This window comes from Sorex fumeus, unplaced genomic scaffold (assembly GCF_029834395.1).
Source record: "Sorex fumeus unplaced genomic scaffold, SorFum_2.1 ptg000030l, whole genome shotgun sequence".
Classification (NCBI taxonomy): domain Eukaryota; kingdom Metazoa; phylum Chordata; class Mammalia; order Eulipotyphla; family Soricidae; genus Sorex; species Sorex fumeus.
The window spans coordinates 15885880-15899314 of record NW_026606087.1 but is presented as its reverse complement, the minus strand read 5'-3'; the positions used below and the strand labels follow the sequence as shown (position 1 = coordinate 15899314).

The window sequence follows — 13435 nt, the reverse complement described above, 5'->3', positions numbered from 1 at the left end:
CTCTTGACACTGCATGGGTTCCCTCGCACTGCTGGGAATTGCTAAGCGCTGAGCCAGGAATAGGCCTTGAACACTACTCGGAGTGGCCCAAAAACAAAAAATACGATATTTTGCCACTTAAATTAAATGACTTAGTCTTTGCCAACTATAAAATCTTTGTATTCATATTCCCTGGTAATGTACTGTTTATTTATATAAATTATGGAGTTATTAATAAGCATTTATCAAAAATCTGTCAGGAGTGGAGATTCTGGTTACAAGATAATCTATTCTTTTTGTTGTTGTTGTTGTTGTTATAGTAGAACAGAGTCAAATGTTTTAAATACTTATAATCTAGGGTAATATGTTTTATGTAGTCTTAAAGTTATATGTATAAACCATAAAATGAAATAGAAACATTTGACATTTCTAATTTATTTCTGTATTGGGGGAGAGGGGGTTAGACCTGGTGGTGCTCAGGTATTACTCATGGCTCTGCACTCAGGAATCACTCCTGGTGGTTCTGAGACAACCATATAAGATACCAGGGATTGAACCCAGGTCGATCACATGCAAGGAAGCACATCTGCTGTACTATCACTCTGGCTGCAGTATTTGGCAGTTCGAAAGCAATAGGCCTCTCTAGGGATGAAGAGTAAAACTGATCCACTTTTTCTAAGTATTTTTGATAAGATTTCTAGAGAAAATAGAATTCCAAGTTTAAAAAGTTTGATTTGGTCTATGAGATTTTTATTTTCTAATTATTGGGTTTTTTTTTTTTGAGGGGGTGGTGGGAGGCACACTCCATGGTACTAAGGGCTTACTCCTGGCTCTGATTACTCGAGGTGGTGCTTGGGGGAGATTATGTGGTGTCAGGGCTTAAACATGGGTTGGCCACCTGAAAGGCACATGCTGTATCCGCCGTACTATCTCTCCAACCCCTGAAAATACACTGGTCTTGAAAATCTAGATTTCTGATTTTTTTTCTTCCCTTACAGGGTTTGAAGACTGGGATGTATTACTTAAGGACCAGACCCGCAGCTAATCCGATTCAGTTCACTCTAAATAAGGAGAAGCTGAAAGAAAAAGAAAAGACGTCAAAAGAGGAAGAAGAGAAAGAAAGAAATACAGCAGCTATGGTTTGCTCATTGGAGAACAGGGATGAGTGTTTGATGTGTGGGTCCTGAGAAAGGACTCAACAGCCTGAGAGTCAGGCTGCCTTTCAGTGTAGATAGGTGGAGTAGGTTTCCATAAAGTGGTGACAGACGTAGGTTTCCTTGCTCCTCTGACACCATTTTATTGGGAAACCAAATGGCCTCTATTAAATGAGTCATCCTGAAATAAAGATCATTATTTCTAAGTGGTTGTGTGAGACTAATTTTGTCATTTCTTTTTATACAGAGGTTAAATTTTGAAAACCCCTCTTAATGTTTGAGAGTTCATGGAGGAAATTTGAAGATAGATTTTGAAAAATTTTTTTTTTTTTTTTTGCTTTTTGGGTCATACGCGGCGATGCACTCATTCCTGGCAGTGCTCAGGGGACCATATGGGATGCTGGGAATCGAACCTGGGTCGGCTGCGTGCAAGGCAAACGCCCTACCCGCTGTGCTATCTCTCCAGCCCCTAAAAATCAATTTTTTAATTGAATCACTGCAGTATAATTACAAAGTTGCTCATGATTGGGTATCAGTCATACAATGTCCCAATACCTGTCCTTTCACCCGTGTACATTTCCCACCACCGGTGTCCCCAGTTTCCTTCTTGCCACGCCCTGAAGATTATTAAAATGCTTTGTGGGATTCTTATTTTACAGATACCTTATATAATTGTAAGTAAAGTAAAGGCCCTCCCGTTGATCATTGATTTGCTCGAGCGGGCCCAGTAACGTCTCCATTGGAGACTTTGTTGTTACTGTGTCTGGCATATCGAATACATCACGGGTGGCTTGCCAGGCTCTGCCGTGCGGGTGAGATACTCTTGTTAGCTTGCCGGGCTCTCCGAGAGGGGCGGAGGAATCGAACTCGGGTCGGCCATGTTGGCTGCGTGCAAGGCAAACACCCTACCACTGTGCTATCGCTCCTCTCTGTTTAACTCATTTTTAAGCATCATTCAATTATATACATTTATAAAATACAACCATCAGCACTGTTTCTAGAACTTTCTTATCCCAAACTGTATAACATTTTTTTCTTCCATTTCTTCCCTTTCTTTCTCCCCTAGTTCTTCATCTCTAATTCTTTCTGGCTGTTCATTTTCTTATTCTAAGTTCTCATATACATTGAGTCATATATGTGCCCTTTTGTGCCTGGCCTAGAACAGTGTTTTTAAGACCTATCCATTTAACATCAGAATTTCTTATATATTTTGGGTGGGCAACACCCCGCAGTGCTCAGGGCTTACTCTTGACTCTGGTGGGGCTCAGGGGACCATTAGGGATGCTTGGGAGCAAACCCAGGTTGACTGTATACAAGATAAGCCTCCTACCTTCTCTCTAGATATTTCCATTTTAAGCCTGAACTTTATGTATATATGCATTAAAATTATTTTCATTTTTGGGTCACACTGAGCTGTGCTCAGGGTGTCCTGGCTCTGCATTCAGGGACTACTCCTGGCAGGGTTTGGCAGCCTTGTGGAGTGCCAGGGATCAAACGCAATTTGACTATGTGCCATACCTGCCTGTAGTATCTCTCCAACCCCTGTGTTTTTTCCTTTGATTATGTTTTTGTTGCTAAAATATTAACATTTTGCAGAAAGTGAACTTTGGGGGCTGGAGAGATGATAGTACAGTGGTAAAATGTTTACTTTGCATGCATGTGGCTGACCAGGGCTCAATCCCCGACACCACAGATGGTCTCCCAAGCATTGCCAGGAGTGATTCTGAGTGCAGAGCCAGGAATAACCCCTGAGCATAGCTGGGTGTGGCTTTCAAATTTAATATGTATTTATAATTTTACATTTTGGGCAGGGGAAACTTGTCTACTTATATTGGTCTTAGTAAAGACAATAGAAAGACAATAGGGCTGGAGAGATAGCACAACAGGTAGGGCACTTCCACACAGCTGACCTGGGTTTGATCCCCGAATTCCCCCCAAGAGTGATCCCTGAACACAGAGCCAGAAGTAACCCCTGAAGTAAATGGGTGTGACTCAAAAACATGAACAAACAACTTTCCAAAAGGGAAAAAAAAAATACCTCGCAGCCTGAGCCGCCCTATCTGAATTGGGCTGTTTTCTGTTTTCTTACCTACCTAACAAAGCACGTACTGGGCATATGCAGCAATGTTTCCTGTTCCAGTGGAGGTGCATATGAATAAGTAGGTCCTAAAGCACAAGTAACTCATTGCATTTAGAGGTGATCAAATACTCACAGGCCTGTTGCTCCCTTTCTCTTCCTGCCTGTATTTATGATCTGAGGAGAGGGAGGATTCCTTTTGAATTCCAGTTGACAGGAAAAATCACACATCTGGTTTACTGATGGTTCTCTTGTATAGGCGACTCAGCCTCTTTCTGGAATATCCCTGAAGAACATTCTTTAAATCCGCGCTTCTCAACAAAGGGCCGTATGGTACCCAGTTTGCTCCCAGGACATTCCAAGGGGGCCACAGGTGAAAATTCATGTAGTGGGAACCCCCAGCACAAGACTTGGAAGTCAACTTGTAGAACGGAGGCCACAGAAGGGAAATGATCAAAAGGGGGTTGTGGATAAAAGTTGAAGGCCGCTGCTTTAGATGACAGAGCTGAGACTTCACCAAAGGATAATTCCTAGGTGAATCTCACTAGTATGCAGAGTGGCCTGACTTACCATATTAAGACCTAATCTCATATTTGGGCCAGACTTGGTGCCAGAAAAGGACTCAGTTTGGATGTCTCTCTGCCTAGAGGTCTCCAGGGAGGATTTAACCTGAGTGGCAGGTGATATCCAGGCTATCACCTCCTTGCCTCTGTCAGACTGGAGACATCAGGCTGGACTCAGCTTTGGCACTGACTCGGCCTTAGGATTCATCTGACGTGTTTGGATGAAGCAAAAGGTCTCAAGGTTCTCTTGTATGTCTGTCAAGTCATTGCTGTGTTTGGGACAGACCCAGGCCCTAAATAAAGACGTAGCCAGTATGTTCAGTGCAGGTTGTGGTCTGCACAACTGCTTTAGATAACTTTTGGTGGCGCACCCTTCATCCATATATTATTGGGGCTTTCTCAGGAATTAGGCAAAAGAGGAAAGAAAACAAAATCATAAAGGGGTAAAAGTCATTTTATTACCGGAGCGACGACAGCATTCTAGGAATGAAGCAGCAGTTGATCCACCTCAGCAAACGCTGATCCATAATCTCTTTAGGGTATCCCAGCCTGCACACTGCTGCTTCCCAGAGATCCCGGCTCCAGCTTCCCAAGTGTCACTCACCCTTGCAAGGTTCTCTCCCCGCCCCCGCCCCCCTCCACCCCCACACATTCCGAAGCCTCTGACTTCTCCACTACCTTCTGGGTGGATTACTTGCGGTGGTGCAGCAACTTCTCTATATGTTGCCGAATCTCCCTGGTCCTCACTCCATAAATGACAGGATTCAGGGCTCCAGGGAGAAGCAAATAGATGGCACTGAGCAAGTTCTGGACATCCTGAGACACAGATTTGGCCACCCGGAAGACGATGGAAGTCGAGAGACCAGAGAGGTAAATGGTGAGGATGACCAGTATGTGGGAGCCACATGTGTTCAAGGCCTTGGCACGGGCTCCCCCAGAAGATATCTGGAAGGCAGCATAGATGATGCGGGTGTAGGAGCTTCCTAGCAGGGTTAGGTCGAAGGTCACAGTGATCAGCCTCATGGCCAGCCCCAACCGGTTGTTAAAGGTCAAGTCTCCACATGCTATGCTCAGTAGCGCAATGTACTCACAGGTGAAGTGTCGGATGACAGCTGTCCGGCAGAATTGAGCTTGTGAGGTCAGCACCACCAAGGGCACTGCCACTCCCAGGCTCCGGGTTAGGGCAAGAATAGCCAGGATGCTCAGCAAACGGGAGGTCATCAGGTCTGTGTAGCGGAGTGGATGGCAAATGGCCACATAGCGGTCTAGGGCCATGGCCAGCAGGAGGTTGTAGTCTAGAAGGAGGGTGAAGTAGATAAAGAACATCTGGGTGAGGCAGCCTTGCAGCGATATGGGGTTAGCATAGTGCACAAACCCTTCCAGCATTTTGGGCATTATGGCCGTGGCAGCACAGATGTTGACAGCCAGGAGCAGGGCAATGAGCACGTACATGGGCTGATGCAGGCTCCGCTGGGCGGCCACCGTGTGGATGATTAGGGCATTGGCAGAGATGATGGACACGTAGAGGAAAGTGAGAGGCAGCACCAGGAGGGGCCGCCATTCTCTCAGCCCAGGGAAGCCCACCAGGAAGAAGTTGGTGTAGGAACTGTTGAAGCTGCTGGTACTTCCATTCTCACCCATTAGCCTTTGCCCTGGGATGACCTGGGGATGGGGGAGAAGGGAAGGTTCAGATGGTTAGAACAAAATAGTGAATGGAAGCAAGCTTTCTTCTATTTTAGGGTCTGAGGGTTTGTGATGAAATATATGTATATATATATAAAGGCTGGAGCGATAGCTCAGTGGTAAGGCATTTGCCTTGTGCACAGCCAGCCCGGCTGAGCCAGGTTTGATTCCTCCGCCCCTCTCGGAGAGCCCGGCAAGCTACTGAGAGTATCTTGCCTGCACGGCAAAGCCTGGCAAGCTACCTGTGACGTATTCAATATGCCAAACACAGTAACAACAAGTCTCAAAATGGAGATGTTACTGGGCCTGCTCGAGCAAATCGATGAACAATGGGAGGACGGTGACGGTGATATATATATATATATATATATATATATGAGTTAGATTGTGCAAGACAAGCGCCCTACCACTGTTCTATTGCTCCTGCCATATATATATATGTATATATATATATATATAATACATATATATTCATTTGGATAACAGATATTATGCCAGCTGTTAAGGGAGCTGTAAAGATGAACAAGAAATTTCTTGCCCTCTGGGAACTCGCCCTTAATGTTTGAGGAATGAATATAAAGTTTTGGGGGACTACCCTAGCAGTTCTCAGGGCTTACCCCTGACTTTGTGCTCAGGGTTTGCACCTAGGGTAGCCCCATGGAGGGAACAGGTGGAGCTGGGAATTGAACCGAGGTCAGCTACATGCAGGGCAAGTCCCCACCTGCTGTACTGTCTTTTCAGCCCCAGAAATGTAAACTTTGAAAATATGTGAATTTACCTGTTCTGGGTACTTATTTCTGAGTAAAAGAGTCAAAAAAATGGGAGGATCTGCAAGAGGATAGCTCATGGGCTGGAGCACATGCTTTGCATGCTGGAAACCTGGGTTTGATCTGTACTGCACGGTTGGCCAAGCACCTCTGGGAGCTGTGCTCTCGTATCTCCACCCAGTAACCCAGGAGAAAAAAAAAGATTGTGGGAGGAGCAGGTGTAATAGTAAAGTGGGGGGAAAAAGTGAAGGACCAGAGGTGAAAGTATAAGAAAAGGAGAAGTAAGTTTATGAGAAACCTTTGGTCCAGTAGGCTGGGAAGGATTTTAGGGCTGGTAGTGGAGAGGAGATACAGAACAACAGCCTGAACAGCCTGGGCCATACTGCGGCAAGGACTGAGGGACATTTCTGGTGGGAAATTCTTGGTCTTGGATATAAAGACAAGGTCACAGAGGTGGTCTTTTTAAAAAATCTCTATAGACTGACTGTGGGGCTCTTGCCTGGCCTTGATTCTGCTCTTGGTTGTCTATGGATGGTGATCTCTAATGTTTCCCTTTAAAAATGTACATCTGGTCAGTGCAGCACTATTCACAAGAGTCAGAATCAGGAAACAGCTTGAGTGCCTGAGAATAGACGATTGGTTAAAAAAAAAACTGGTACATCTACACAGTGGAATACTATGCAGTCACCAGGAAAAAAAATGTCATAAAATTCATGTATAAATGGATGGACATGGAGGTTATCATGCTGAGTGAAATGAGTCAGAGGGAGAGGGACAGACATACAGATACAGAATGATTACATTCATTTGTGGGATATAAAAAAAATAGTATGAGACTAATATCCAAGGACAGTGGAAACAAGGGCCAAGAGGAATGATCCACAGTTGGATGCTTGTCACAAATGGTACAAATGGTGGTAGGGAGAGGAAAGCTAGGATAGAGAAGAGATCACTGTGACAAAAATAGTTGAATATTATTGCTCTGGATAAGAACTGAGTGTTGAAGGTTGGTAAAGGGACAAACGTAATAACCTTTCAGTACCTGTATAGCAAACTATAGTACCATAGTGCCAAGAGGGGTAGGGAAGAGAGGGGAGAGAAAGAAGAGAGAGAGAGAGAGAGAAGAAAAGGAAAGTGCCTGTCATAAAGACAGGCTGATGGGTGGGGGAGGAAAACTGGGGACTTTGGTGGTGGAAAAATATACCTGATGAAGGAACGGGTAATGGAATATTGTATGGCTGAAGCTCAATCATGAAAACCTTTGCAACTGTGTATCTCCTGGTGATTTAATAATATATATTATATACTATAAATAACATCACTGTCACTGTCACTGTCCTCCTGTTGTTCATCGATTTGCTCGAGCGGGCCCAGTAACGTCTCCTTTGGAGACTTTGTTGTTACTGTGTTTGGCATATCGAATACGTCACGGGGAGCTTGCCAGGCTCTGCCGTGCGGGCGAGATACTCTCGGTAGCTTGCCAGGCTCTCCGAGAGGGGCAGAGGACTCGAACTCGGGTCGGCCAAGTTGGCTGCGTGCAAAGCAAACGCCCTACCGCTGTGCTGTTGCTCCAGCCCATAAATAGCATATTTTATAATATATATAATAATGTACATTCTGGGCTGAAGAGATTACTCAAAGTGTGGTCTGTATCTTATTGTGCAGGAGGTTCAAGTTCAGTCCCCAGCATTGCATGATCCCTCAAGGATTGCCACGAGTGGCCCCTGAACACTGTTAGGTATGACTCCAAAGCTTCCCACTATCCTAATAATAATAAAAGGTAAGGTAAAGGCCCTCCCGTTGATCGTCGATTTGCTCGAGTGGGCCCAGTAATGTCTCCATTGGAGAATTTGTTGTTACTGTGTCTGGCATATCGAATACTCTCGGTAGCTTGCCGGGCTAATAATAATAATAATAATAATAATAATAATAATAAAGAATGTAAATTCCAGGAGAGTAGGAGGGAAGGCAGCATAATATAGCACATCTTGGAGATATAGCAGGTAGATTCCAGAGGCGTGGAATACCCTACACTGCAATAAGCCAGTCACATGAACATTTTGGTTTTCTAGTGCTTATGAAATTAACATGTTTATGGGATCAGAACAATAACACAGTAGATAGGATGCTTGCCTTGCATGCGCTGACTGGGATTTGATCCCTGGCATCCTATATATTCCTCCCCTGTCCACCAGGAGAGATAACTTATCGAACTATTGCCTTTCATCTCCTCCCATTGTTTTACTCAGCAGTAAATATCTGAATAGATAACTACACATATTTTCAAAGTTTGCATTTCCTGAGCTGGAAAGATACAACAGTGGGTGGGATACTAGCCTTACATGTGGCTGGCCGGGTTCAATCCCCATCACCTCATATGACCCCCCTGAGCACAAAGCCAGGAGTAAGCCCTGAGCACCACTGGGTGTGGCCCTAAGCCCCTCTAAAAAAAAAGTTATGGTTATACTGAACTGTCTTCTACTAAATAGGTAGCAGCATATCTCCAAACAACTAATGTACATACCTTCATTAGAAAATATTTTATTGCTAAAATTTCTCACCATCATCTGAACCTTCAGTGAGTCATATTCTTCCTAGTGGAGGGTCTGGTCTCAATGCTGACGATGACTAATGGATCAGGTGGTAGTCATGGAAGGTAGGGGTGGTCCTGGCAAGTTCTTGAAATAGACAATGAGGTTTGCTACAGCCATTGATGCTTCTTTTCACAGAAGATTTCTCTGTGCTCTATGATAACATTTACCTACACTAGAACTTCTTTTAATATCAGAGTCAGTCCTCTCAAGTCCTGCAGCAGCTTTGCAAGCTATTTGCACAGTGTTCTAAATCCTCTGTGTTTATTTCAGCGGTGTTCTCAGTATCTTTACAAGGACCACATTCCATCTCTAGAAATCGCTTTCTTTGCTCATCCATGGAAGCAACTCCTCATCCCTTGAAGTTTGATGACAAGATTATTGCAATCCATCTTTAGATTTTTTTTATAATTCTAGTTCTCTCTCTAGATATTCCACCCTATCTGTAGCCATGTCCTCCACTGGTCTTAAATCCCTCTAAGCCATTCATTAGGATTAGAATCTCCTTTCTCCAAACTTCTCTTGCCGTCCAGTTTTGGCTTCCTGACAAGAATTTCAAAGTTCGAAAAGGCATTTAGAATGGCGAATCCTTTGCAGGCAGCTTTTAATTTATTTTATTCAGATTCATTGGAAGAAACATTATATATGGCACCTATAGCCTTTTGAATTGCTTTTGTCAAATGATAAGACTTGAATTAATTTCTTGAGCTATGGGCTGCAGAATAGGCTTTGTGCTAGCAGGCATGAAAGCAGCATTCATCTTGTTTATCTTCACCAGACCTCTGGCATTGCCAGTTGCCTTGAGAGTAATAGTTTGTCAATGAAAGTAATAGTTTGTCATTCCTATTGTTCTTTTGAGGGCCATGCCCCGTGGTGCTTAGGGACCATTGCTGGGTTTGAGCAAATGGCACTGCATGGCCCCTTACACATGCAAGGCATGTTTTCTATCATTTGAACCACATTTGGCCCTGAGAGGTAGATCTTTTTCTGGGCAGTATATTTTAACAATGGGGTAAAAGACTCAGTAAGCCATTTGAGAGCACACTCTGCTTTTCAGGCTTTATTGTTCTATTTACAGGGTGTAGGTAGAGTGGATTTAGCATAATTCTTAAGGACCTTAGCATTTTCAGAATGATAATGAACATTGGCTTCAGCTCAAAGTCATAGGCTCTCTTAGCCCCTAACATGAGAGTGAGCTTGTCCTTTGAGTTCTTCCATCACTCACTGATTTCTCGCCTAACGATGAAAGTGCTAGGTGGCATCGTCTTCCATTATGGGGTTTTCTTTACTTCGAACATTTATTGTTTGTGTAGCTGTCTTTATTGATAATATTAGCTAAATATGAACAACTTGCTGCAACTTCTACATCAGTATTTGAGACTTCATCTTGTATTCAATATTATGGAGATGATTTCTTGAACTCACGACCCAGCCTCTGCTAGCTTCTAACTTTTCTTCTGTAACTTCTTAACTTCTCTTAGACTTCACAAAATTAAAGACAGTTAGAGTCTGCTTTAGATTTGACTTAAAGGAACTGTTATGCCTAGTTTGATTTATCCAGACCACTAAAACATTTTCTGAGTCAGAAATAAAATTGTGTACTGGAGTATTACTTCTTTGTTGTTTGGGGGCCACCCTTGGTGATGATCAGGGGCTTTTCCTAGTTCTGTGCTTGGGTTTGCTCATGGTGGTGCTCAGGGAAACACACAGTGCTGGGGATTGAACCTGAATCTCCCCCATGCAAAGCGCGCACTCGACCCATTGAGCTATCTCTCTGCCCCTGAAATATTACTTTTTTGGGGGGAGGGGGTTACATTCAGTGTTGCTCAGTGGTCACTCCTGGCTCTGTACTCAGGAATTAAACCTGGTGGTGCTCAGGGCATCATTTGTGATGCTGGGAATTGAATCAGTTCAACCACATGTAAGGCAAACACCTGAGCCACTGCTCTATCACTCTAGTCCTCTGAAGTATTATTTTTAATTTCCTTTCCTTATATTCACAGTTTAGAAAACTGGATCAAGGAGCAAAAGCAAGATAATTTTTTACTGAACAGAACTTATTTAGAAAGATGTGAGGGGAAAGAAAGAAAATACATGTTCAAAAAAGAACATGGGCTTTTCCAGAGTGGTCATGGTGACGGTCACAGTCCTCCCGTTGTTCATCGAATTGCTCGAGCGGGCCCAGTAATGTCTCCACTGGAGACTTTGTTGTTACTGTGTCTGGCATATCGAATACATCACGGGGAGCTTGCCAGGCTCTGCCGTGCGGGCGAGATACTCTCGGTAGCTTGCCGGGCTCTCCGAGAGGGGCGGAGGAATCGAACTCGGGTCAGCCATGTTGGCTGCGTGCAAGGCAAACGCCCTACCGCTGTGCTGTCAAATAAACAATATTCAGACATAGAAACAAGTAAGATAAGAGTTTGAAAGAGCATGCAGACTTAAAGAGCAAGCCAGCAGCTTAACACTTGACTTGTCTTAGTTTTCTACATGTCTTCCTCATTAAGGTTAATCATTTCTAGCATTGGATTTTAAAAGTGATGTTACACAACCAGTGAGAACAGCAGGTATCAAAAAGACTGGAAACAACGAGGGTTATTGGGGATGTGGAGACTAAAGAAGCCCTCATTTACTGTTGGTGGGAATGTTTTCTGCTTTAGTCTCTATGGAGAACAGTTTGCCTTATTTTTTTTTTGAGTCACACCTGGTGATGCTCAAGGGTTACTCCTGGCTCTGCACTCAGGAATTACTCCTGGCAGTGCTCAGGGGATGATAGGATGATGGGATACCGGGGATTGAACCTGGGTAGACCACATGCAAGGCAAATGCCTTACCTGTTGTACTATTGCTCAGGTCCCAGTATGGAGAACAGTTTGGAAGCCTCTTCAAAAATTAAGAATAGGAGCCAGTGCTGGAGCAGTAGTACAGTGGGTAGGGTGATTTTTTTTCTGTGCAGCTGACCCAAGTTTGATCCCCGGAACCTCATATGGTCCCCCAAGCTTGCCAAGAGTGATCCCTGATTGCAGAGCCAGGAAAAAGTCCTGAGCACTGCCTAGTACACACCCCTGCCAAAACTCTAATAGTACAAATAGGTCTTCCATATGACTCCACAGTCTCATTTCTTGCAATCTATCCCTAAAAGCAAAACATTAATTCAAAGATATGTATTCAGATATTTGTTCATTGCAGAACTTAGTAGAATAGGCAGGATTTGGAAACAACTCAAAGTCCATTGACAGATGAATGGTTAAAGATTCATTGTTTAATGGTTAAACCCTCATTGTTTCTTTTTGGGCTGCATTCTGTGTGCACAGTAGAGTACTATATAGTTGCAAGGAAAGATAAAAGTCATGAGCTTGACTGAAATGTGAATGGAACTGGAGGGTATCTTGCCAAGTAAAGTAAGTCAAGGGAAAAGGAAAAGTACTGGATGATTTCACTCATCTGTGTTATATATGGAAACTAAAGAAGGGACTGGACAGTAACAAATGATGACAAACCCTTGGCCTTGAATCACAAAACTGAGATTACCAAGTAAGAGCAGAGGGTGGGGGAGGTGGGCTAGGAGTAACTGGAGGACAGAGGTGGAGGGTATTGGACACTTCAGTGACTGTGGTAACTGTACATCAAGATCATAAATGTTACTCTAACACTATTATAAAAATTTTCTTAACTTCAAAAAGCAGCAATATATACATATATATATATATATATATGGATGTACATATGAATGTATCTAAATAAAGTGAGAGATTTAGACTCTTCCTTTAACTTGACCACTTAGAGGGTAGAGGCCATTGTAGGGTTCTTAACTGGTTTAATTTCAATCCTGTGCTTTAGAGACTAGGGAGAGAGGGCAGGGTTGGGGACAGCCAATGAGGAGTATAGTCAGAGCACACATTGCTCAGTCAAATTTCCCATCTTACATGGGCATGTTTGGGGAGCCCTTTGATAATGAAAATCGTAACATAAAAAAACCATTAACCATAGACTAAGATGCGGGATGACACAAAACTGGATAAGTTAGAAATATCTCAAGAACTACCCAGACATGACACTGAAACAAGTGTGGAGATTGGTGGGAGAGTGGTGCTGCTTGACTTGTTCAACTCAGTGTCACAGCAAACCTTCCATCAAAGAAAGTCTGCGCCCTTGATGCTCAATACAGTGAAACGCAATCATCAAGGTATGTCTATAGTTCTGGTTTGTTGACTCCAAGCTCAGAGCCACCATAGGAACCCAGGCGGTGCCTGAGCATAGCTTGTTGTGTAGGCAGAGGAGCACCTGGAAGAATAAGGGGGAGGACCCAGGGACTCAGTATGATGGAGAGCAGCCAGGTACACATGGTCAAGTGTGAGTAGGTCCCACAGTGTAAGCGTGCAAGGCCTGTCAACAAACAATAAAAAGGGGAGAGGTGGAGGTGGGGAAGATTATGGGAGACGGCATATTTATTTGGTCTCTGAAATTCTGATTTCAAGGTTTGCTTCTGCTTGTTTCTTTTTGGGCCACATCTGGCAGTAGTGAGGGATTACTCCTGGCTCTTTGCTAATGGATCAGTCCTGGCAGTGTGTGGGGTGCCAGGATTGAACCCTGCTTAGATGCATGCAAGGCAAATGCCCTACCT

General features: G+C 43.8%; 2 protein-coding genes across 2 annotated transcripts in view; one reads left to right on the top strand and one right to left on the bottom strand.

Annotated features, from left to right (window-relative positions):
* The window catches only part of RRM1 (ribonucleotide reductase catalytic subunit M1), a 57463-nt gene extending 56137 nt beyond the window's left edge, over positions 1-1326 (top strand). Inside the window, exon 19 of the mRNA XM_056115925.1 lies at positions 978-1326. Coding sequence (XP_055971900.1) covers positions 978-1166 — 189 coding nt within the window. The 3' untranslated portion in view covers positions 1167-1326. The remainder of the gene's footprint in view (positions 1-977) is intronic.
* Positions 1327-4463: 3137 nt separating this feature from the next.
* Positions 4464-5414, bottom strand: LOC130025491 (olfactory receptor 52E8-like). Its single transcript, XM_056116425.1, has one exon. The coding sequence runs from the start codon at positions 5412-5414 to the stop codon at positions 4464-4466; it is 951 nt and encodes a 316-aa protein (XP_055972400.1).
* Positions 5415-13435: the final 8021 nt, after the last annotated feature.

What these genes read in the sequence shown, in the direction of transcription:
- LOC130025491 (XM_056116425.1), bottom strand. Translation starts at nt 5,414, where the DNA reads ATGGGTGAGAATGGAAGTACCAGCAGCTTCAACAGTTCCTACACCAAC.